Source organism: Myiozetetes cayanensis, unplaced genomic scaffold (genome assembly GCF_022539395.1).
Source record: "Myiozetetes cayanensis isolate MyiCay16 unplaced genomic scaffold, myiCay2020 scf3, whole genome shotgun sequence".
Taxonomy (NCBI): Eukaryota; Metazoa; Chordata; class Aves; order Passeriformes; family Tyrannidae; genus Myiozetetes; species Myiozetetes cayanensis.
Window position 1 is genome coordinate 34,238,533 of NW_026087521.1, and position 27,372 is coordinate 34,265,904.

At 38.0% G+C, this 27,372-nt stretch overlaps 1 protein-coding gene across 11 annotated transcripts in view; it reads right to left on the minus strand.

Annotated features, from left to right (window-relative positions):
- GRIP1 (glutamate receptor interacting protein 1) overlaps positions 1 to 27,372 on the minus strand; it is a 323,131-nt gene that overhangs the window by 75,359 nt on the left and 220,400 nt on the right. For all 11 annotated transcript variants that reach the window (XR_007630088.1, XM_050325337.1, XM_050325342.1 and 8 more), the window contains 3 exons: positions 4,705 to 4,840; positions 3,982 to 4,127; positions 465 to 548 (listed from right to left, as the gene is read on the minus strand). Coding sequence is in view for 10 of the 11 variants with exons in the window: in XM_050325337.1 (XP_050181294.1) it covers positions 465 to 548; positions 3,982 to 4,127; positions 4,705 to 4,840 (366 nt within the window). In the remaining variant the exon portion in view is untranslated. The remainder of the gene's footprint in view (positions 1 to 464; positions 549 to 3,981; positions 4,128 to 4,704; positions 4,841 to 27,372) is intronic.

The following is a 27,372-nucleotide window of genomic DNA, read 5'->3' on the forward strand; positions in this document are numbered from 1 at the left end:
AAAAAGGTTTTCCCTGAAGAAACCTATAATACGTACGTTATTTAACAGCTGCATATTTTCTTCTGTTCTCTTAAGCCAGTGATGATATTTTAGTTGTACAATTCAGACTATCATCATGATTAATCAGATTCCCCACCTAATTTATACAAATACTACATGTAAATCTTTTTTAAGAAGTATGACCTTTCTGCTGATTCCAGGCAGCAGAAGGTATGTAGCAGAACCTGGTCTTTCGTGAAGTTGATCATGTTTTCTTCACATAGTTTATTAATTAAGGTTCTCCCATAAACAAAAATTAGAGCAGTTCATAAAAACAGTACATGAAGGCATGGAAAAGGTAACACTTTGACTTAAACATAAACTGTAAGCCATAAATCCTGACATATTTCTGGGTATGATAAAAAATTATTACTTTTTTTGCTTATTTAGATAATACAAAGGGTTCAAACTCAACAATAACTCACCTCTTATTACAAATCCAAAAGTGTTCCCCTCTTTATGTAAAGTAACTTCCACAGTTCTAAAGATGAGACTGGATCCTTGTACAGCTAAAAGAAAAACAAATAAAGCAAAAATAATCCAAAACTTAATTATTATTATTATTCTAATTATACACACAGACTTACATCTTTTACAATTTAAGACAGATATTGGGTCACTAAATTCGAAAGACTGAATTACAAAACAGTCAGACTGAAGACCTGTAATTAAACACATCTCATTCTCTTTTTGAGAGAATTTTGGACCAGATATCTTGCAAGTGCCAGTGGTTTGGAAAAAGAGACATAGATGCATATAATAGGTGAGGAATTTGAGTCTTACTGTTTAAATTATGGCATAACTTTGCTTTTCTTGTAGTTACAGAAGAGTGGTAGAAAACATGGAAATACACAGTGAGAAAAAAAAGGGCAAATGAAATTCTTAGAGCTACCTATCGAGCTTGTTAGCATTTATTTTTATTGCACAAAGCGAAGAATCGACATTTTGGGGGTGCATCTCTAATATTTCTTACCTCAGATTACTAAATAAAGATGCAAAATGTATTTTGTATAATAAGGATTTTTTCTTTTTCAAAATGTAGCATGCTCCCTCATCATTGGTTAGAGAGTGAAAGAATTCTTTGTCTTCTAGTCTACTCAGTGTTTTCTCTGTAAGCACTAGAGGAGTGGTGCACAGCTGGACTGGGGGGTGAGAAGCCTAATGCACAGACCAATGCATTTGGGTGTAATAATCCACTTTGCAAAATTTGAAATCACTGCTGTTATGAGACCAGCAGACAGTTTAGTACTAGCTTTTACAGGAAAAAAAATTGGCAGAGTCTAAGAACTCTCTTTTCCAAAGGGAAAAGGACACTGGGCAAAATCACACGCACTCACGCTTCCCACCTTCCCAGCCAAATACTGCAAACAGCACAACACACAAAGTTACAAAAAAACACCAAACCAACCCATCTCTATAAAATACATGTTCTGTGAGCAGCAGAACTAATGAAAACTTACGTTATTTAATGGTTTTGCCTGCAATAACCAGAGTTTCCCGGTCAGGATACCCTGAGAGGAAAATGGACACCACAGGCTACCCTGCATGTGTTGCCAGCCATGAAAGGTACCAAGAAGAGTGGTGCCCCTCAGCACTGTATGCCTCTCTCTCTGAGGACTCCCCTGCTCAGGGCCTTGCTCAAGTGCCTATTTCCAGGAAATGTATTGTAATGTACTTTTTTTTTTAGAGTTTTTCAATCCCAGTAAAAAAGTTACTGCAGGGAACCAGAAGAACCACCCAGTGAAATCACACAAATCTCATTTCCTTAAGAAAACAGCTGAAAGATGGCCCTTCAGAGCAATGCTCTGTGCTGCAGTAACTCCTGCTCCAGCTTGAAGATCAGGACTGTGTTACTGAGTCCATGTGGTTGTTTCCTTTTCAACTAGAAACACTTTAGTGACTGGAAAAGAGTGAATTACGGGGAGGAGTAGACAACTCTTGCCTTCATTCCTATCAACAGAAAGTGGCCTTGTGTGTAGCTCAAGATGAATCCACGCTTTTTCCTCTGTTTGCTGTGGCCTGTAACCTCCACTGGGGTCAGACAAAATCTGTAGTTCAGCAGCAAGGAATGGCTGCATGCAGCATCCTTCCACTTGGGCCACTCAGGTGGCTGTCCTTCCACCCCAGCCTCAGCCTGGTGCGGGAAAGAAGTCCTTACCAACAGCAAAAGGCAGGTGTGAGACAGGCACTCCTGTTTTAAACACTGAGGTGGCTTGTGCTGAAAACAGCAGCTGGACGCTCCTGCTGTGACCATTTCCAGATGTGGAAAGAAGCACTAGGGAGAGGGAGATTACCAGTGCTAAGCCAAATTTAATCCATCATTATTAAACGACTGACATTTCCCCACTCTGAAACCATGATAGTCCTTTCTCTGATGGAGCAACCATGAGAACAACAGTAGAATTTCATTACCTATGTGGGCCAGGAAAGAGGTGCTAGGACTTCACCATATGACTTAGAGGTAACTGTGTGTAACAAAAGCATTGTGTCTAGCTTGTTTACTAAAAGTTAATGGAAACAACTGGGTTGCTAATTATCTCCATTATCTACGCTTGTACGAGGATATTGAAAATTCCAAGCACTTAAAAAAAAGTTATAATTTCTACTGTAATTTAGCGTGTCAAAATCCTGTTTCAGTGGACAAGAGTAGCACATATGCTAAAAGGAGATGAAACAAAAGAAAGCCCATTTGAATAAATGCAAACCAAATAATGCTGGTAAACCAAATACATCTGCAGCAAAGTAACTCAGAACTCAGTTAACTTTGTTAACTCAGATTCCGTGTTTTAGAACATGAAGTTCTGTTATCACAAGCAAACGCTAAATAGAGAACATTCAAAACATATTAAGATGGTTGTCAGGAGGTCCTAAAAATCACCAAATACGTAATTAGACTAACCCTCCAGCTGCTAGAAAAAGTGGTGGGGAGTTCATCCTCTTCTGAGCACCAAAGAGAGTGATGGATTTTTTGGCTTCCATTACAAGGAAACTCTTTATTTAAGGAGGTATGAGCTTCCTAGTTGGCTCCAGATTTTTCTGGTCAAACACCAGCAAACCACATCTACTCCCCTCCAGTGAGCAGCATGAAGGAGCACACACCCTTCTAAGCTGTGACTGGTGCAGCCCCTTGGTGCCAGGAAGCCACCTGACACTCACTCCTTCACTTTAGGTCCCAGGTTTCCAACTCTCTGTTTCTCTAACTTTCACTTCATTCCTGATAGATTCGATTCCCATAGATTTTCTCCTATAGACACACTGTTATAGACATAAGCACATAAGAAAGAGCAAAGGAGAGGCAAGGAAAACATTCAGTGACTTCGGTGTCACCATAAATTTATATTTTGAAGAAAATCCTGCTCAGTGAAAAGCTCTTGTTTCAGTCACACAATTCTTGCAAGTTTATGTATCCTCACAGCCTACCCCTCTGGGTCTTCTGCTCTACAAATGGAATGTTGCCTGAAAGTGACATCAGAAAAGACTGGAAAATCTCAAAGGATGTTGTTTATCTGGGAGAGGAAGGGTGCTGCAAGTGAACAGACACAAGGAAAAGGCAGAGGCAGAACTAGCAGATATTCACTAGTCTCATGTCAGAGGATCTTACTGTAACATGCAGGATTTTCTTGCCACGGAATCTACCCAAACTAATTTCCAGTATTCAAAACTGAAAACAAGCAAACAACAATAAAAAAATAGTGGAGATTGACAACTCTGCTCTGTCATTCATGGGATGTATGTTTTTAAAACATCTGAAAGCATCCCCCTATACTGCCAGTTCTTTTCTACTGCTTCAACACTCTATGATAAGCCACAGGAAAAAAACAAACAAACATTGAACATAAAAACCCAATCATTACCAAAATGACTGTCATCAACCATGGCTATCTCACTGCTGACAGCATCTGCTATTCTGCATAGGTTTCAGTTTGCTCTGCGATTACTTACAGACTGGAGGCAGTTCATACTCCACTTCTAACACAACCCTTTCACCAACATTCTTGAGCAGGCTGATGATCTCATCGTGGCGAAATTTGGTCAGGTTGATTCCATTCACAGATTTGATGTAGTCCCCTACATCCAGCTGGTCACTCCTAGAAAAAAGTAGATATTCCTTTTGTTAATGACAGATCTGCTGGACCAAACTAAATCCTTCAAATTACTGTTTAGTGGTGGTAAGAAATATTGACTTGTCTCACTCATGAAGAACAGCTTTTTTCTTTCCACTGTAGTGGTAACCAAGAAAGCTATGAATTCAGAGTCTTTTTAATCTTAAAACCAGCTGACAAACAGTTAAAAAAATTAAATTAAGGTAGAACTACCCCTAGTTTTTCCATTTTAATTTTTCCCTGCAGCATGTTATGCTACTTCTCTCAAATTTCTGTTCACGGACAAAAAAATAGAGAAATAAAACATATATAATTTAGAATAAATCTCATTAGTCTTGTGATGACTTTCAAATATCTCATTGGCATTTCTAGTTTTCATCAAAGTAGCCTTGAGCAAAGAGGAGGACCAGCTGTTGCCATTTCCCTATGAGGTTCTCCAGTGTGATGGGCTGCCATTATAGATGCATCCAGTCACATATTTTTTAGTGACCTTTCTGATGTGGTACATATTTCTGAAGCAATCACATCTTATAAAGTATTTTGTGGCTTGAGATGTGGTTACCTAGCAGCAATTCCTCCTTGACGAAGGTTAGATACTCTTGGTTTCCCATCCTTGTCAATACCACCCGATACTGTAAGCCCTAGGGTGGTGCCTTCTTTTTTCATTAATTCAACTATTGTTGAGCCCTTGAATTCCTCTGTTGAAAAAAAAATATTGACATTATTAAGATTTAAGTAATAGCACAGATGTTGCCTTTCTAATATGTCATCTACTTCCCTAGAAAGTCATTCTGTGTTAATAAGAAATACCACGTACATCTGGAGATTCTTTATGTCACAATTCACAAGTACTGTGCACAAACCTCTGAATACAGACACAAATTTTGAGACATATGTTCTGTAAAAGGGTATTAAAAACTACACCAATATGCTAGTATACTATACAGAGCCAATAAATGCAAAGTCTGGCAACACTTATAACTAAGGCACTTGTTTTGCATTTTAAAAAAGCTATCTTTTCTCATTTTCTGCTCTCTCCCTCTGACCTGTGTTTTATAAAATACTTCAACTGAATAAACAGAAGGGTAAAAGATGCAACAATATAACAAAACTATAATTTTAGATTCAGACTCACTTTGAGGCCACTAGTAGGTGTCAGCGTTAATAAAAACGATTGAACATAGCAAGAATCCAGACAGAGATACATCAGATCTTAACAGTTTTATTCCTTATTCTTACACAAATATAGCTCCACTGTAACTCTTTGCAATCTCTGCAGAACAGGTATAAAGTAAGTGAAGGGCTTTCATAGTCGTAAGTATATATAAAATTTCCCTCACATGCTGTCTGAGACATCCTCTTCTGCAGTTTCTCCATTTAGCATAATTGGAAAATGCTAAGTTAGTCCCACAGACATCAACAAATGCCGGTCACCTGCAATAAAAAGCCTCAAACTTTCAAAAAGAGATGGCTTTATTGGACAAGGATGGACAAGATAATCTACCTATGCACAGTTCCAGCAGGACTGCAACTATTTGGAAAGCCATGAGGCAGTCATACCTCATGTCCACTGTTTTCAATCAGAAGATACCCATTAAAACCACCAGCTGCCCAGGTATTCTGGAAAAATGCATGAAATCCTAAAGATCCATTAAAATTCTTTGTGGTCCTTTTCAGTATCAGTATGCAGCTTTCAGATGAATTGGTCAGTTACAAACATCATATATGCACTGTAAGTAAACAGTATGTCTGCACTGCACTAGAAGCTTGGTGTGCCAGCATAAGATTTAAAGATTAAAAGTCATCCAAAAAACAAGCAAGTTTCTTGTATATATTCAAATGTTCTTCAGTAAGATGATCTAGAAGTAGCACTATACAAACACCAGCAAGGCTCTTCCAAGATCTCCCCGCATGACTGACAAGATGACTTAATACATTTTCACTTTTATATGAAGAACCACGGCTCAGACCAAGAATTGCCAAACCTAACCACCATTACCTCTGCATTTAAGGAAATGCTGGCAGACAGAGGAAAGCATTCAGAAGAGCCTCCAGTCCTGATGGACAGTCCTGTAACTACTCTTTTTCCAATGTAGAATCATCCCATGCAATGTTCCTGCTCCTTTCCAGGTGGCTGACAGGCCATTTCCATTCTAGCTGATGATGATCCCACTTCAGTTATTCACATTTTTATCATTATACAGCGTGATCTAAGTGCTTGGGCAAGAATTCTTCTGTGCATATAAAGCTTCTATTAAGACAAAATTCTGCAGTGTATTCAGTCAGCAGTACGGGTTGTCAGAAGCAGACAGTAACATAGCTACCTGGTGCATTCTTCAACTTAGCTGACATCAAACCACCATTTGGGTACCATTTGGAAGCTGCTGAGCTTCCACAATGTTTGCTCACATCTGGCCTTTTTGACAGTTCAGAAAGAGCAGATGTGATTACCTGCATCTGAACATGTAGACATGTTGCATAGCTGTAGAGAGGCCAAAATGCTGCTTTCAGTTTTATAAAAACTTGTAAGTATTCATACGGATCACAAGAGTTAGACACAGTACTTACTGAAACCAAAAATTACTGTATATTTGCACCCATGATGCAATCTGACAAGCTTTGCTAGTGAGTGACATGTTTATTCAGGGTTTACTCAACTGTGAGATCTAGGGTCAAAAGGAGAATTCCCCTTTCACCCTATCTTCCAGATGGAATCCTTCCTTTGTACCTTCCAATAGTGCAAGCTGGTTCTCAGGAACCATCTAAGATTTTTTTTTTTAATGAATATTTTGCCAGAATGTGTATATGGGACACCAGCAATACACTGCACATGTCTAATCTTTTGTTGTAGTATAATATTCTAATGTGCTTTGATCTTTTATATAGGTTCTGAGTTTTCAATCCAATTCTTGGAAATACTCTGCTGCCTGAAGTGACATGTGGAACAGATGATCCATGCAGTATTTTAAGCTGGCTAACAGTTTTACAGTTCCCTTCAACTACTGACATGGAAAGTGATGACCAGGCTCCTTCCTGCTCACCATTCTGACAAATTCCTATATACCTCTGGCAACAGAACAGTGATTTCTAGATGCTTTTCCTTGGTAGGCAGGAAGGAAAGACACACTAACACTGCAAGGGAGGTGTGGTGTGAAAGGCTCACTGTGAACTGACAGATAAGGTCATCTAGGCGTGCACAGTAGTTTCATTAGGTTTGTTGCTCTGAAGGATTTTGTAGCTTTTGTTGTACATAATCATATCAGGAAGAAATTAAACCACCTAAGCTGGTTTTGCTTATAAGTGCTCTGAACCAGGTCCATTTGATACCCCTGTCTCTCTGGCTTTCATCTTTGCTTTCTTAAATCACACACGATTACTGTTCTTATAATACTATATATTACATGTTTACTCATCTGCATTGCCTTGGCATTATTATTATAGACTAATCCCACTGGAGTATTATTGAAATGCCCAATATCAGAACAACCCTGGGACTTCATTACCAATCTGACACACAACTGCATCAAGGCCAGTCTCTATTTTCTAGTTAAGACAATGTTATGTTACTCTTCATGGGTTAAAAATCTAACTACTTCATGTATCACCTCACTCATAATTCATTACTTATGCCAACCAGCAAACTCCTAATTAGTTAGAAGTCTCTAGAGTGTGTTCTTTCCTACATGTACTCCCATACTGCTAATAATATTAGCATAGCTAGCATTAGAAAGGAAAGCAAAGAAGTTATTTCCAGATTTCTTATAATTTACAAGCTCACACTGGGACCTGCCTTCCCTTGGACTGGGGAGGGTTTCAGGACTGCCCCAGGACTTCCACTGCTTCCTGCTGCTGCAGGGGCAATCCCAGGCACACACCTGTCCATGTTGCATCAGTCACCCTACAGCTTTTCTGGCATCCACCCACCTTCAGTATGGGGATCATACGGGTGCTGAATACTGGAGTGCAAAGATGCATACTTGTTCACACACACATACTTGCACACACAGACAGACATAAGACAAAAAACAAAGGTTCTGCTCCAAAGAGCTTCCTTTAGATCTCCAATTCTGTTAGGTGAAGCACATGTTGCAACTGAATTCTAAAGAAAACATTACACTGCCACTGTTTTCTAAATTCCTGGTCCAGATGCTTCTCTTAGGCTTTCTGTTGTAATATCATGATTGTGTGTGCCTGACTTGCAGCCAGGTCAGCTGGTGTAGTAATACTATGACCTGCCCTGCAATCTGGCAAACTACAGGGACAGTCAATGTAGCACAAAAAAGCTTCAAAGATAAGCTGATGCTCAAATTCAAGACTGGGTAAAACTTATTGTGAGAATATGAATACATGGAACAACTTGTAGGTAGGTAAAATCCAAGAAACACTGTGACTAATTTTTCTTCAAGAATAATAGTATAATAATAAAGCTTCTAGTATTTCATACATCAGCAGACTTTCTATAATTTTCTACTTTTTGATGTACATAAATAATATCTTTTAATGAATAAAAAGCATGGAAAATTAATTCTCATGAGATTTATGAACCTGGAATATATTTACTTCTTCAAAAAGAAAATTAAATACGAGATGACAGAAGAGATGGAGAGAACTCTTAGTCCAAAGTTTTATCATTTATTTTCAACATTACTACAATTTTCTTAATTTACATATTAAAGTAAAACTGAAAAATATTTGCCTTCCTTCCAAATACTGAGTCCCTTCTGTGAAAATTTCATTTTAAAATCCAAACAAATGCCTAAAATCTACACAATTAGATCAAGTGCTTCCTTCTATCCTCCACCCAGTGAATAAGTTTATTCAGTGCAGCTGGAACAGGGTATAAATGGAACTTAACCTAAAAGTAAAAAAATAGTTGCTGTTATCAATATTTTCTCACCAAAACCATACTTAATAAATGAGTAATTGGTAAATCTCTTCAAAATACAGTCAATGCTCTCCTTGAATGAATTTTCCCCTGTATGTCAGCAGAAATTCTGCAGCGGAAACATTTTGCTTTTCATCCCAGTAGGCATCTCACGCCTTAATAAAAAAATCACATAAAGTCAGTTCTTAAGAAACAGATAGCAGTTTGTTATACTGGAGACATTACACCTACTCCATGCTTCCAAGTCCTGCGGGTTGCATATTTCTCTTAGTATGACAAGAGAGATGTCAAGAGATGATGAACACACCATTCCTTGTTGCCCTTTTCCTGACTGGCTGTCACTAACTTCTAAACCACCTAAATTTCTATTAAAAACAGGCAAAACCCCCCAGAGAGTCTGCAAACACGGAGTTGATCGCAACCTATGCTGTGCCATCTTCTCCAGGTTGTGGAGGGACAACCCCAAAACCAGTCCTAGTTTGGAACCCAGCAACCCAGAGTGGAAGACAAACTAGTATGAAGAGCAGCAGAGCACATCTAAAAGGCACAATATACTGCCTTTATCAATGGGACCATAAATTTAAAACACTGTCAATGTAGGTTGTCCTGGGTCGGCAGCCAGGTTAACCTGCATGAATGTACAGGTGATATGCTGCACCATTTCAGTGAAAGCAGGGGAGGTTGGTAAGGCCCAGACACTTGCAAAAAACTGCCTCTAACAGACTCAGTTTATACCAACAGCTGTTCTGATTGTGTACAGGGCATGAGACAGTCCTTTTTTTTTTTTTTTCCTGTGAGCTATAAAGAGCATCTACAAGATGACTTTGCCACCGCAGAAATATTATCTAAAAAACAAATATCTTCCACTGGTGCTTATAAACTGGAAAAAATCTGCTGCCTGGCCTAGGTATGACACAGAAAAGCAAATAATGATATTTTATGATGCATCACAGGCTGTGATATACAGGACATGATCACATAACTCACTGAAATCACCAGGCCTGCAGGACAAAGAAGCACAGTTCACACCTGGGTTCACTGGCTTCCTGCTTAAAAAGAGCTTACGTCTTGTGCTATTTGGTTTTGGAAACATTTTTCATATTTGAAGGCATAGAAATGGATACCTTGGCAGTCAACTAAGTCCCAACTGAGGCATTCAATAGGAGTGGCCTTCAATTTAACATCAAACATAAGCATTACATTTGAAATTCTGTTTCTAACTAAAAGATTAGAAATTAATATAAATATCAAAAGCCTGAAATCAAATAACCACCAACCAGAAGCCAGTTGCAGTCAAAAGTCTCTTCATTCTTAATGACAAGAACCTCACCAATTTCTTAGCAGAAGAGTATTGGAAAAAATACCTCATATATGACACAGTTATCAAAGTACACTACAGTAACTTCAGTAATTACATTTCAGGAGTGAAACAGTGACTGGAGTTAAACCATTATTACCTTCTCAGGGCTTAACATTTTCATCCCACAGCCTACAGTGCAGTCCCAATACTTCTCCAGCAGCAGCACAGCCGTGCTACCAATGGCACATACTCAAGATACAACATTCTGCTTGTGTCTGAATCCACGGCTCACAGACAGGAATAATAGTAAACATTTGTCATAAAATGAAAAAAAAATGACATGGCATGGAATTATATTGCAGGGTGTAAAATCAGTTTTCACATAGAATCAGCTTCCCACAGAAAAGGTAAGAATGATCTCTGTACAGCCAACTTACAAGGGACAGCTTCATAGGAGGATGCAAAAAAAGGCTGCTTGGAACTTAGCCTGGAGAAACCTCTCTGTTTCTTACACAGCTGCAGCCATGGACTTACTTTTCCCTCTAACTGTGGTAGATATGCAGACTAAAGCGGTAGCTGGATAGCCACTTGCCTAGATGTTTTTCCAAACCAAACAAGTGCTGGTGAGGGAACAACAGGCTTTTTGGTCCTCTGGATATCCTGCTTGCAGAAATTCCATAATGAAAGACAGTTTTCAAGCATGGGGGTTTTTTTGTTTTGTTTTGTTTGCTTTTACTTGCCATTGAGTTACACAACAATGCCAGAAAGCAAACTGAGAATACACGTTGATACTCAAAATCCTCCCACACATTCCAAGTACTAGCAGCCTAAAATGATTCATGACATTATTTTGACATTCAAAGAGATCAATTTAAGTTATCTCAATACAGATGATGGCATCTGATTCTTCTAAGTGGGGCTATTAGGAATTTTTGCCAGTGAACACTTCTGAATTCTTTTCTCTGTACTTTGGTTTTTTCCCCGACATCAAGGATTGAAAGTATCAGGCTAAACACAGTCATAATAACAACAGGTTGCTCCCTCTCTCTTTTTCTTGAGATAACTGGTGACAGGGCTTGCGGAGGAGTAAAATGAATACAACTACTAAAGAAATATATGAAAACAATTTTTTTTTCATTCCACCTAGTTTTGGACTGTGTAGGAGAGCCTAATGGTGGGGAAGGCCAAAATCACAGCCACTAAGAAAATGTTTATAACTTCCATGCCATCTGGAGGTATTTTTAGTTTTAAGGTGTATTTCTGCCATTTTTTTGCTCTTTTGCTTCCTGTTTTCTAAATTTATGTAGATGTCCATAAAGAGGGAATGTAATACACTACATAATACCTGTGTAGGAGGAAACTGAAAACATCCAAGTTTAACAATCCTCTATTAGAGCTTAAGAATCAAATTACAAACTTGGATTCTTGTAAATATGTTGAAGAACAATAAAAACACGTTAATTAAAATGGATTTAGAAAGTAAGATACATTTTAAGTGTCAAATATCACAGAATTACTATTCATAATTCCTGAGCAAAAAAATTCAATTAGAGGAAAAATTATTTTAAAAATTACAAAATATTAAAACATCTAGCTTCAGTAAATATGAATACTTTAACATATTAACGTAAGAAGATGCAATTTAGTGCAATCATAACAAAACTCCTTTTTTCTTGCATTATTACCTACAAAAAAAGCTATTTTTATCCCTGACATATCACCTTGCAGTAGGGTTGGAAGAAAGATGCAATGCGAACTACAAACTTGCTCAATGACGTGCTACTTAAAGCACATTTATTCCTTGAACTAGCTGGAAAGTTCTAGTGTTTTCATTGATGGCTTTCTTTAGGAGAGTATCTATACTATCCATTGATCACTACCTGCATGTTCTAAGATTTGCAACAACCAACTTTCCTGTCTTCAGACGTGGACCTGCTCTACCTTGAGGCGCTTCCCAGGTTTCAGAAAGTTCAAGCATTTTTCTGCTTCCACATGATCTGTGGTGGCAGTCAAATTCCTCAATACGTGTGAAGTCCAGAGCAGCTTACTAACTGTTGAGGTGGAGCTTTCTGAAGCAAGGACACTGGAGGGCAAAAACAAGCACAATGATAAATGACTTGATAGTCTCAACCTTCACCTCTTCAACAGACATTACACAGCTTTCCAAAGCTCAAACTTCTTTGCTTCCAAACCGTGGCATTTTGGGCTTGGGTGGGGAATGGGTAGTAGAAGGTACTTCTGAGCTGAGGCTTACGCCCAGAGTTACCCCAATTTTTCTCTCCCACATGAAACAAGTATCTCCCACTGAAAATTCTGCTTCATGCTATAAGCAATGAAGTCTAGAACTCAAGAATGGCTTGTGCATCAGCAATGCTACCCTGAACACCTCCGCATGTCTCTGTTAACACTATTGATGAAGAAAGCACAGAGCTCCACGACATTAGTCTTTTCTATGTTTCTGTCTGAATGGCATAAAGGCTTCATTAACCCTCCTCCCTTGCTAGCAGAAACCCTGCTGTGCAGAACAGCACAGAGCTTTGACACAGATTTTGATTTATAAAACTTCTTCCCATAATTCTGATGAATTAATCTCCAACTTCCTCTCTCTTTCCTTTATCGAGAAATTAAGACTAAGAGAACTCTTGCTAATTTGTGTTGCTTTGTACTACTGATGTGTCACTACTCACAAAAGCGCAACCTGACTGTTCCAGTTTTTCTCCTTTCTACAGTTACCAGAATGGATCAGGCAGGATTGATTACAGGATTGATTGCATTTGTGCATCTCAAGGCAGGAAGGAACCACTGAGAACAATTCTCTCCCTGATCTCCTGAGTGACGCAAGGAAAGGAACATGATATAGCAGTATCTCTGGCTAAAGATTACCTTTTAGAAAGATATCCAGTGTGGCTTTACAAACATCATGTGATGGAAAATCTACATGTGAGATAATGTCTATCTGACTTGGGCATAGAAAAGCCTTCAAGACCAAGATCTCATTATAGTATGACCATTCCATTCAGGATGTCCCTGCAGATACAGAACTGTAACCTCTGATCAAATCACCTCTTAATCTTCTTTCCATTTTAGATTAAGAACTGCCTATACAGCGTAGGGTTTTGCTATTTAAGATATGTTTTGCAGCTCCTTCCAATGTTTTAACATCCTGTGGCTATCAGGTAAATTTCAGCAATAGTGCCATTAAATCCCTTTTCTCCATCTGAGCTGCCACTTATTTTTGCTAACCATGCTTTGCATTGCCTGTCATGATCTACAGCTGCTATATAACTTAACATTTTAGTTAATGAAAGACATCACAATTCCTTTTTAGGACATAGAATTACGATCACTAGTATCATGGCAAAACTGAAGCAGTAGGGATCAGAAAAGGATACAGTAATGGTGTCACCGCTTTTTACATAAAGTATTGTTCATGTCTTCAAATAACAGATGGTGAATTTTCAAATATTTGAACTTTGGAGGAATGGGCCAGTAGAACTTATCCTAGTACTTGGATTAAGGAACATATTTACGTTTTTAGGGGTCATATACCTCTGGGTAGAACATACAAAGTCAAATGATACACACACTGTATCTTTCTACTTGGTAGTACTGAGAGAGATTCAGCATGACAAAAGGCTTTATCAGAGGCTCTGTGCAGAAGATTAGAATCCTTGGAAGAATAAGATATGCATGAAAAAAATGAGAAAAATGGAAAATTCGAGTGATTGCTTCCCACAGATTTTACCTTTTGTCCTTTGTGATCACTGATACCTCTATGGTTTACTTACTCTCTACCTTTATGGAAAACCACAATGCAGAAACGCTGACTTCAGGAAGATGGTACTTCAAAAACAGACTGAAAGAATGCATAGCTAGTAATATTTTAAAAAGTGATCTGTCAATGACTCATTCTTTTTGTATCCTTCAATTAGATACAAAACTAAAGTTACAAGGATGGCTGGGAGGGTGTGGGATTTAATATGCAACACTATCTGAGAAATAGGATGTACTGATTTTTTTATCAGGTGTTTATAGTAGGAAAAAAAAAGCTGGGAAAAAAGCATCATTAATTTACTCAACATTCAAGATGAAGAAAAATATAGTTAAAGCCAATGGAAAAGCAGGGTTAGAGAACTGCAAAATAAGCTACTGGTTTATATTAAAATTTACCAAATCACAGAAACAGTGATGACTTTAGCTGTCAATAAGCATTTAAAATCCACAAGAATTTACTATTCCTGTGAAGTAAGTTTGCCAACAGGGGAAAAAAAAAGGGGAAAAAAAGAAAAGGAATAATTCAGGCATTTCTTGGCTGCTAACCTGTGCTCTGTAACTCTCTAATAAATCTCCTGAAGTTTAATGTATGCATAATGAACTAATGTCAAAGAGAAATGAAGACAGATGCCTTCTTTTGCATGGACTAGTTTATTAGATAGTCAAACTTGCTGAACAAATCACTGCAGTAAAACAGTAAAATGCACAGCTGCAAGAATGTACCTATGTGATTTCTTTTGTCATCTAAATTGCCAGTATATCCCATTGAATTAGGACAGAAACTGGGACGGCACCATATTAGTACCTAGTATTAGCCTGTGGGACAATAAGAATATTTTACATCTTCAGGTCACTTCAAGAAGCTGTTTGCAGGTCTTGGCAAAAAATCTCGATGAGAGATCAGCATGAGAGGTTTATTCTATCCTGGAGCAGCCTCATTATTATGTATAGCAGGGAAAAAAGGCTTTCCTCTGCCAAACTTCAAAATATGAAGCATGTTTCACAGGGAACTTTTTGGCTTTTCTTTCAATGTTTCCCCTTATCCTCCAGAAACCTCAGGTGAAAAGGAACAAAAAGTACATCTACCTGTTTCTCCAAAAATATTAAGACCTGCTAAAGGTATATTCTGGTTCACCTCTATTTCAAAGACATATCTTGCCTATTGTGTCTATTACCAGGTCCTTCTCTTCTTTCCATGACCAAGAGATTAAGACAAAGGGAGACAGGCAAATGTTTCTATGAATTGAAGAAATAGCTAAAATCTTCAAATAGACTGAAACAGATAAAGATTCAGTTAAACAATACTAACTGGAAGTTTCAATGACATGTTTCAATCACAAGGCAGATTCTCACCAAGGATGCAAACAATGGAAACTGCTAACACAAAGTATGGCTGTTGAAAATACATATTTTAAAGTAAGACTGTCTGTGAAAAAGATCTGTCACGTAATGAAGGCTGTTCTTAAACAAAAGGAAACTGAAACTTGTGAGCACTTCTTCAGTTTGCTGACTCCATGCAAACAACTCACAAGATGTGACTGCCCCTGTTTCTTTCTCCTCTGCTGTTAAAAGATACACTGTCACTATTTTAAAAGGAAATATTTAAATTTTAAGTAATTTTAAGCTTACAAAAATCACTTAAGGAACCTACCAGACCTCTCTCAATAGAGAGGCCTCAGTGCAGAGATTTCTGTTATCATTGACAGTAAAATTTGCTAACCTGAAGTGGAAGAAAAACTATGGAAGAACTGTGTTTTCACATTTCATATGGTTCCAGTTTGGTATAAACCTTTGGTTGGTTATATAAACAAGTGCATTCTGAAACATTTTTCTTCTCCAGATAAACCAATATGTGAGTATTTTTAAAACGAAACCAACTTCCCTCCCTGTGGCCCTTATCTTTTTGCTTTGCTGCTGTTTCTTACACCCATTTGCTACCAGCTGTATGCTGTGCTGTGGGCCCAGAAGCCTGGAAAGGCTGGGGTCCCCACAGCAGAGTAATCCACGTGTGGTCCACTTATCCTTCATCATTGGTTTTATTAACTACACTAGGTTTAATAAATCAATGTTTTCAGCTGAGGTCTGCACCACTGGGAAATTTCTATCTAGATCAGACACCAAGCACCTGCAATTGTCATTCATTTCACTTGAGAAGACTGATGGCCAAATCTTTTCCTTTGTATTACTATGCAGTCAAATTGCTTTGAAAAATTTTTATAGGTTTACTCACTTTCCTGTCCCAATGTATGGCATCAGCTGCATCAACTTGAACTACTTGGATCTCTTAACTCTGATTTTCAGACACTTTAATGCAGAAAAGCATCATGATCTAGATTTTAGAAATATAAAAAGCTCATCCTCCCCTTTTGTTTTTCTCTGTCAGATGAACACTTCGTCAGAAAAAACAAATCATCTCATTTGTTTCCCTTTAAACCATTAATTTCTAGGAAATAAACTGAGCAGAGATCTAATTACAGTCTCAAATTTTGCAGCTGTTTAATGGCTTGTTTTTTATCTAATTTACAGTCTGTTCTATAGCTTGGCATACATATAAAAGATATCATATGCTAACCATGCAGACATGTTTAGCATTTCTGCCATTTTTGTAACACCATTTACCTTAGCACTGTTAATGGGAACATATCATACCAGTTTGAATGTATCTTACATAGCCAAGATTTACACCAACAAAGAACATCTGGCATGAGAGGTTCTGTTTTTACTTGTAAGTATGCAACAAACAGTTCCTTAAAATGGCCAGAAAGATTAGCATAACCTCTAGGCAAAATTTAGGATTTTCTACAGAGAGCAGAAGATGTTGCTGACAGTATTTAATACAGCACAGAACTGTTTATCTATACTGGAGAATTCAGATGAAATACTAATGATAAATGTTTCTAGACACGGTCTACCTTAATTGCTCAAATATAGCTTATTCTGAATGTCACCTCCTCCATGATTTTTTGGACTGAAAATAGATGGGAAAGGTGATTTCTGCCTGAACAAAACTATCCAATAAACACAATTGCCATAATTTTTTCTCAGCATTTGTAAAACAAGGTCAACTATTCCATGTTCTGCATAAATGTCTTTCATGTTCCACCTCCAAAAACCTCTTCTACTAAGGGTAGACCTACATTAAAAAAAAGTCCGCAGTGTTACTATGTGGGTATAATGTCAAATCCTCCCAGCAGAGATGAAGTCATAATGGGTGAAAAATAGGAGCCAAAAAGTTTTAGATCAATTTGTCAAGCAAAAGAGGAGTGAGAGCACTTAATGTGCTGATGTCACTTTACCTACCCTGAAACTTTGCTCATTTAGAAATACTGCAAAATTCGTACTTCTGACCAACCCAGCTTCACCAGTAGTATTTCCAAGAAACATCTAGTTTATACATTTTACAAAATACCCGTAATAAAAAGTATTTGCTCTGGATTTTCTTTCCCTTCTTGGTTTAACAAAGTCTGCAGCAAGTGACCTTCAGGCAGGTCAGACAGTTCTGTACATTCATCATGCTTTCCTCAGCAAAGACCCAGAGCTTATGATGGAGATAAGAGATACCAGCCTAATGTTAGCTGCTATCATCTCATAAGAATATTTGGTAAGGGTTTGAGTTTATAATGCTTATTTTTAAGCCATACATGCATTAATATACAAGATGATCCCGTGGTATATCGAGATTCCCACGTTTTGACTACTGGTCAACAATATTTTTACAACGATATATTAAAACGTGCAGTGGATCGGGATATAAAATGTTCTAGTCTCTACTCCAGCTTTGTACACAGAAAACTGGGACTATAAAATGTACTCACAGCTTGTCGAAAATGCTCTGAGACTCCCAATACCTTTAACTCATTCTATGAAAAGCATGTCTTAGCATACATTATAATCATGTCCAACCATCATCCCAGTTGGCCAGCACTTAAGCCAGACTGAGTTAAACAGCTTAACTACTATTTTCTGTGGTGTGGCATTAAGTAAGTCAAGCTCCATGACTGTATATATGTTCCCATCCACTGTATGCTCTCTATTGCACCATTACTTTTTGTTAGAGGCTAAGGAAAAAGGTTTTGGCTTTTAATGGTCTCATTAGAGGTAGGTACCATTCTCATCATAAAATTGCAGAAGTTCCTTACTAGGCATCTCTTTTTGTAGCTACAAGTTTGTACATGACTTTCAAATACAGTTGCTAAACTTTCAGTTCTGGGACTAAATCTGAAATCTTTCTGGACAATCATATTTTTTTTTACTCCCATGTTGTTCACATATTGTACAAGTTATGTAGAAATTATTAACTGCATTGGAGCAGTGTTATTCTTTATAGATTTGGTCCATTTTGTTGCAGTCTTAGTATAATGGCAGGATTTCCCTATATCACCTCTATCAGGTTTCACTTCTCACTTCCACTTACAGAAGCAGTATTTTGGGGATCAATAGTCACATTGTATTACCAGGTACTATCACTCATCATTTAGCAATGATATCTAAAATTCAGCTGCAGCATGTGTCTCATTTTTCTATGACATTGGGTCTTAACTACCTCAAAGGTCAATGCTGATTTTCTATATCATTTATCCAACAAGTATTCAGGGTCACAATGTCATCTAATATGGGAAGAAGGTCTTGCCAGGATCTTGTCTCACAGTTAACTATTAAGTTGGGCTCGTTTTGCTTCACTGATAAAATCAATTAGCACTGAAGACTGGTACTTGTTCCTGCCTGGATTGATATTCACAGTGTCCTTCTACCAATGTCTTCTGTGAATAAGAGTAATGAAATTCCCTGATTTTGGCCTTGTTGCTATTTTCCCCAATTAAAATATTCCTTGTTTTGCTTTCTGTACTCTTTTCAGTTTGTTAATAAGTGAGACTTATTAGGAGGAGCCTTCTTTATGTGTTTATTCACACAAAATTAGCAGATTCCCCAAATCACACAGGTATAAAGTGAGGATAATACCTGCAATTTAGACAAGGACCATAAATCAAAAAGATGAGTATCTTCATTCTACTAGTCTGTATATCACCTACAAAGTTAAAAAAGTACCTCACTCTACTGCTGTAAAAGATAGGAATGGATGCATGCAACTATAGATAAAAAACCACAGCAGGTGCCCAGTAAATTAATTATGAAATTAATGTTGCCAGAAAATTATTTGGGAACCCTCCCTGGTGATCAAAACTCTTATTGGCCAGGATAATTAATGCAAACTATGAAGATATAAACAGGAGAATTTAACACAGCAGTACTTAGTCCACCTCTGTGTTTAGTGAAGTAGTGACTGTCACTCAGATGCTTTATCTCCTTCTTGTGACATGATTCACCAAGATTATTAGTAACAAAATAAAGGACAGGAGAGTCACAAAAGAATTTTCAGAATGGTTACAGAAAAATGCCTGGAAGCAAAGACCCCAGAAGCACAATCTGATTACTTTAACAAAGGGAAGATTAAATGGTGATTTCACTAATGAAGTGACAATAAAGAATGAATTTTGATGAAAAACAGCTCTTCATTACAAATTAGGTGAAGCTGAAGCTACACATACTCAAGCCAGAAATAAAAGCAGTGAGGTTACGTAACCACAAAAGGCTGTGATGAGTTTTGTATCACTAGCAACCATAAATAGAGTGAGTGTCCCTCTAAAATATAATTCAAATACAAGTTGAAATATAAATAAGTTCCAGGAAGTTGTACCAATGCCTCCTCTGGTCCATAGACGCCACGTAAATTCAAAACAAGTACATCAAAACCTGAATGGGAAAGCTCTTTGTTCTACACTTTTAAATAGAAAGGAAACAAAAGCTCGTTTGCAATGATGATATGATTAACTTGAGGTCTTCCAGCTCCTACATAAAACAAACATACCTATCTCTTTTATTCTACACCATGAGGCAGGACTTCACATTTCTGTCTGCCCCATGTACCAAGGATGTGATGAGGAAGACACACAAGCACCAAAATCTCTTTTCCTCTTCTGATTCTATGATATTAAATGCTATTAAAAAAAATTAAGCAACCTTAAAGAACCTTAAAGAAATGAAACAACCTCTTCCCAATCAATATAAACACTCTAAGCCACTTCATACTGGCAAAAAGAACATATAATTTCGCAAAAAACATAATAATTGGATTTTTATGTAGAAGTCAACGTTTAGAGTGAAAGCAAGACCCACTGAAACAGTTGAAAAGAACAGACAAACTACTATCCATGTGCAGGATAGCAGACTTTGGTGTGACAGAGCTGTTATCTTGGTAGATTATATATTATTTCCTTGCTATCTTCATGCCCTGAAATTATAATCACTGCAAAATCTGAAACGGAGATCCAAATAAAAAAACAGATGGAAATCATGCATTGAGTCCTTTAAAGAGGTATTAGAAAATACATTAGGAACATTAAAAACATCAAGTTAATTATCCATAACTGTAGAGAGAAAGAAAGTGCAAAAAAGAACTGCACTTTATGAAGTGCAAAAAGACTCAAGTAGGCAAATGATAAAAAATTATCCTCAACTTCACAGATCAGCAAACTATTAGACATTAAAGGAATATGCCTAGAATTTGTTTGTTAGTCATGTGCTTTGAAAGACAGCAATGCCCTGCTAGGTCAGACTAACCCTCCATCTAGTCCTGTTCCATCTTAGAAAGCAAGAAAACAAAGTCCTGTTGAGGAAAAGAATGAGAACCTGCCTACTTTTGTCCAGTCCAGTCCTGCCACAGTTTTCTGACATGCAGTACTGTCACATTAGAGGATACAATGCTTCTCAGCCTTTGTAATATTTACATATGAAAACTCTTGCCAACTAATTTATTCAGTCCCTTCTGAATCCACTGACTCGGTCTGTTTTCACAGATTTACTACTTACTCTTCCTCTCTAGTGATACTGGACCCATGAGGACTGGTGATTGAATTATGCAGAAATAATTTTTTCTGTTGAATACACATTTTTGTTCCAATACTGGATGGATAACAGTATACATAAGAATGTTTAAACAGATTTCCACCCAGAGAAAAAGATACTGCCTGAAATTTGTGAATACATTTAACTACTTCTGAATAGACTGGGGAACCTGAACATTCCTTATGATCTTCTTCTCATGTAATATCCATTTTTCTGAAGATACTCTCCTTTCCTCTGTCATGAAAACACAGCTGTGCTATCTTGTGGAAATGCAGTTGTTTTCAAGAGGTCAGTATTAAACTTTAGCTTCTCAGTTGCCTACTGTACTTGTTTCTGTGGCCAGGTTTTGGTAGCCAAAAAGCCAGAAGCTGCTGGAAGCTTCCCCCATGTCCAGTACAGCCAATGCCAGCCGGCTGCAGAATGGACACACCACTGGTCAAGGCCAAGCCAATCAGGAATGACAATAACACCTCTGTGATAACATACACAAGAAGGAAAAAAGAGTTATTGCGTACATGGAATTGCAGCCATAGAAGAGTGGAGTGAGAACATAGGAACAACTCTGCAGACACCAAGGTCAGTGCAGAAGGAGGGGTAGGAGGTGCTCCAGGTGCTGGAGCTGAGGTTCCCCTACAGCCCGTGGTGCAGACCATGGTGAGGCAGCTGTGACCCTGCACCATGGGGGTGCAGAGACCCACCTGCAGCCCACAGAGGAGACCCACACTGAAGGAGGCTGTGACCCTGTGGGAAGCCCATGCTGGAGCAGGGTCCTGGCAGGGACCTGCTGACCTGTGGAAGGAGGAGCCTACACTGGAGCAGGCTTTCTTGGAAAGACTTGTGGCCCCTGTGTGGACCCACACTGGAGAAGCCTGTGCCTGAAGGACTACACATCATAGGAAAGGCCACCCATGTTGCACCAGTTTGTGAGGAACTGTTGTCTGTGGGATTGACTTACGTTGGAGAAGTTAATGGAGGACTGTCTCCCATGGAAGGGACCCCACACTGGAGCAGGGGAAGGACTCCTCTCTCTGAGCAATGGCAGAAACAACTTGTGATGAATTGACCATAACTCTCATTCCCTGTCTCCCTGCACCACTGGGGGAGAGGAGGTAGAATTGGGAAGGAGGGAGGGGTGGGAGTTTTTAAGATTTATTGTACTTCTCATTATCCCACTCTGATTTTACTAAATTTAATTAATATCCCCATTTTGGGATTGTTTTGCCTGTGATGATATTTGGTGAGTGATCTGTCGTCCTTATCTCAGCCCCTGAACCCTTCATTATATTTTGTCTCCTCTGACCAGTTGCAGAGGGGAGTGAGAGAATGGCTTTGGTGGGTACCTGGCATCCAGCCAGGGTCGACCCACTACACCTACAATAATAAAGAACCTCTTGTAGAACAGCAGAAGAGTTTTACAACTTCTTGTGAAATGTAGTGATTATTGGGATTGATGAGTTTTATGTTCAGCCAGGAACAAATTGTGATCAGATATACAATCTCAAGGTTACAGATCTCTGTGTTTGTCACCTCTTGATGTGACCTTTAGTAAGTATATGGCTTTCCTCTCTCTTCCCAAGAGAGAGGGAAGCCATATATTTTTCCCAGTTGGTCCAGTACCTCTTTCAGAGACTGTCTCCATGCTTCTCGTTCAAGCCTAGTCTTAACCAATGTTCTTTGGGTTTTTCCTAGTTTCTCTCTCCTCACATGTCCTCTACAGCATTCTCTCTCTTGTAACTGAAGAAGGAGAATAAATTTTTCAACAGACATCACCAACTTTGATTAAAATTAATGAAATGTACAGTATTGTCTTTAATGCATTTTCTCCCTCTTTTGTTGTAAAAGAAATGAAATTAGATTATTCTCTATTCTAATCCTTTTCAGCATTGAAAAACACTAGCATGTAGGAGACTTATAAAAAAATGTATAAATAAATCATCGGCAAATCAAACTTGGTGACCTTTGTTCATTTTCTACAAGAGACAAATTTATTTTGGATTTATCTGTGTATGGAACATGTTTGCATGAATGATATGTATGAAGTCGTTCCAAAAAGTTATTTTGGTGAGAAGGAGGAAGGATGAGAAAGAAATCTTACTTCTTTCAATACTAAGTATGAGAAGGCAAATTCAGGAATTTTCAGTGGCAGCGGAGATGAAAAGACATATAGCTCTGTAGCTGCCTCACAGATCGTTCCATAAATGCTTAACCTCCAGCAGGTTAAACAAACACAAAGGGAAGCCTGTAAATGATACAGCAACTGCAGCCTCTCATCAGACATGAAAATCAGCAAATGACTTTGCAGATGTAATAAACACCTCAAGTGCAGAAAAGCTTACTAGCCTGCGATCTGCATTTCACAGGTCAAAACGCTTGCTTCTGCTAGGAAATCACCCAAGATCATTACCATAATAACTGCGACTGCAGAGGTTGCTGCTAATGGATTTCTAAATGCTTAAAGTCTCTTCTGTGGCATTTTGCGTTGATTTTTAGAAGTACACAATAAGTGTCTATGCAATAAATGCAAATTGAGGAGAAAAAGTGCTTTTGTAGACACATACTTAAATTTCCTAACCCAGCTTTTACTGACATACACTTTATTTTCACATTTTACTTCTGCAATGAATTCTTTTTTCTCACAATGCAAACTATGAAAAAGGTCAGGGATGATTTTAACAGGTTTCCTCAGGCAAATAATGCTCTTAATCTGGAAAACCAGTTAGCCAGTGAAGACTAATATTTTAGTGGAGGATGAAGCATTAGCTAAGACAGCACTCCATGCATGACATCAGAGTGCTTACAAAATCTGTGGGAAGCTGAAGTCAAAGGCAAGGCAGGTTTAATTTTTGATGAGGATAGAAAAGGTGACTGAGGTCTGCATCAGTCAGGCAACGCTGCTTGAGAAGGTGTCTCCCCTGTGGCAAATGATGAAAAGGGGGCTGCTGACATTAGAAACACTGCCAAAAAATAATGGGAGTGCTTAAATCTGCTGTTTTACTCAACCCAGGAGTCTGAAGAAATTGGACCAAGTTAACTGCAAGCATGAAAACAGCTATTCTGGAACACCTTGCATCTTGCCAATGCCATATTTATCACAGAGGAAAACAAAACTCGTTCTGGAGGATTGTTTGCACATCGGTAAACATCTAACCACTAGGGATGGATCATCCATTGTCACATCTGTCAGTCACTTGAACCTGGTTCAAATATTAAGAGCTGAGCTACAGATATAACCTGGGAGCTGTCTTCCTTTCTAAGCATTGTCATTTAATGGAACTTATATCCCAGGATCACTTCAGAAGTCTAATTTCTTTTTTAATCAATGTGGACTTTTTTTTAAACCCTTCTATCTCTCTGTATTACTTTCTATATTTCTTCCTTATTTCTGAGATTATCTTGTAAAAGAAAAACAATTCACTCCATCTATTCCAGTATTATGCTATGCAGTACAGAGCTTTTCCTCATTCAAATTGTGGCACAGCACACACAATATTAAATTCAGCTAATACAATTTTATACTGGCAACTCAAGGACATCAAAACTGGATCACATGTTTTGTCTCTAACTGTAATCCAGACTGGTTTCTGGAATTATATTTATTTTATATAAATATAAACTTCAATATCTTCTTATTTCTTCACAACCTTTGTTTGTTTACTGATAGTAATATATTTTTATTTTCAGGATCAAACAGACATTTCTAGATGCTACAAAACCCCCAAGATTACAGTGAAGAAAATAGAAGGGTCTTTAAAATTCTTCAGCTTCCAGCTGACCTACATTTGAGTTCATTAGATGTGGACAGTAGACAAACACCTCAGGACGGCCACATTTGGTGTAGCCTGAGACAGAATATGAACATTTGCTGCACAGCAGGCTGTGGGTCAGGGAGGGGGAAAAAAGGTGTATCTCTGTATTTTTGTAAACAGAGCATGGCACCTGTATGGGTTCAGAGCAAAGGATCAAACGAAAACTGCCTCACTGCTTCCTAATGACATATACATTGTGTATTTAAACATTTCAGAGCTGGCAAATTCCCAGGATATTAATTATTGGCTTTATTACAATAATTTAGTATTTCATAACTTCTCCTAGGAATATTTTGCATCCTAAGCAATTACTGAGGACACTGCATCATACAGTAATTACTATTTTAGTATCAGCTCTGTAAATATTATCTTTGCAAGGCATTTTAAGCTTTGATTTGTGTGTGCGCCCTTCTAGCTCAGTAGTTCAAAATTCAGCCTACCCTAAAATTATGTTTGTTTAACATTTTATTTTGGCATTAAAATCCTGTTACCAAACTCCCCCCAAACAAGGCTGCAAAACTGCTACTAACAGCAATCCTAGAGCTTGACTCACTGTAGAGGATGAGCTCAGGGCTGTACATTCACTCTGTTTTCCATTCAGTTTGATGGCCAGCCCTGTTTTTGAGATCAAACACTGCACTGAAATTGGAAACCTGTATTATAGCGTGCTTCAAAGAATCAGGTAGTATGGAAAGAAAGTGAAGTATTTACACATGTACAAAGGAACTGAAAAATCTAGTCATTTTAATTTCAGACTTCAAAGTCTTGACAATTTTCCTTCAGAGTACAGTGACCTACTTTAACAACTGACCTGTTAGTCCATCCCTGCAGCTGCACGTAAAACTTGTAAATGACAAATAATAATAATAAAAAACTGGTTAGAGAGAAAAGAGGCTCCCCATGGTGGAGAAAATGTCAAAAGAATAATTTACAACACCTGCGTTTGGTCTTTCCTGCTTGTCTTTGTAAGAGTGGGCATGCACTTCCACCATAAATCCAGACAATTTGCCTGTTCAGCAGGTAAGTTATCGAAGTGGAGTAGAATGTGGCTGAAATGAAACTCGGGAAAGCTCCTGTGGGTCCCAGAGGCAGGCATAGCTGGAGCACAAGGGTTATGTGGGAGGAGAAACAACAGTGGATCACACAATATGATGAGGACAAGACTTCAAGGGTCTTTTGCTAGGTGTGTTGAGCAGGGCAGAAGGCAGGCAGCTGTGTTCTGTCCCAGAGAAAAGGAAACTTCCTCAGTTTAAGGAAATATTTCCACTATGCCTCTTTGTTATTTGGTGCCAAAAACTTACTTAGGAAAGGGACAGCTATGCAACTGCAATCCTCTTAGCTAAACCAAATCTCTGAATTCACAGATGAATCAAATAGCTCTCCTAATGTATATTCACATAATAGTTCTGAGCCCTTGAGTACTTCAGGCAACAAGACTTCATGTGTCTAGAAGTCTGCTATAGTGCAGATAGTTAAGTTAGTAGATGCAAGAAGTAAAAGTATGGATTTTTAAAATAGCTTAATTTAATATTAACTAGATTAGGTACAAATCCATTTTTTGTGAAAAACAGTTGACTTTTGTATCATTTTCAAATTTAACTGAAACTTACTAATTAATTCAATCAACAAAAATCAAACATTGAGAAGCTGAACCATTTAATCTTTAAAAACTGTGGTGATTTTTACTATTTTTTAAATTATTTTTTAATAACAGTAACTTTTAAGGCTCAATAAAAAACATGTCCAGAATTGAACTAAAAACAAAATGATACTTCTGCTGCAGATTTTATGAAATATTTTAATTAGTCTCAAATTTATGGTGAGTTATTTTTGCTTCACAAAGGAATTATTTTTATTCTTGTGTGAGGTCATTTCTTTCCCCTCCATCTCCCCAAACAAATAGATGAATGAAGAGAACAATTTGCAGAGCATTAGTGTTGACTGATTTATCTATCTTGTTAAAACAGATAAGAGGACATTGGATTTTCGTTTGGAAAGCATGGGAGTAGCTATTCAGCCTGCCCATATTCAGGACAGCACTGAGATCATGCCTATCTTGAAGCAAATGTTAAGGTCTCCTTGACTTCAAAGTGTCTCTTGAACATTGCCATCAGCTCTCGACATTGTGTCAGTGCCACAGGAACATTTGATGTCCTTTTTAAAGCTCCTGCAGGAATAAACAATCCCAGGACCGACACCTTGACTCAGGTACTATTTTCCTAAATGCACACCCTTGGCTGGGCACTGCTCGGACCCTCGGCAAGCCCGGCAACCTCAGTCCAGGAACTCAGTGGGAACTACAGTGATCTAAACCTAGGGATTCAAGAGGTTAGCTAACAAGTGAGGATCAAATACTTTATTTTTAAATGATGGACTTTTTGACTGCATCTGTGATTCTGAGGGAAGGGTCTTACCCATGAATTCTGAAACACACTGTTTTTATTTATGTGCTTTAACACTAGTCCTGCAGTGATAGTTTCTTGAATGGGGCACAATAACTTCCCCCTTGGTTTCTGTAAGGGCAGAGTAGCAATAAGGTTTCATTATATACTGGTCAACAGT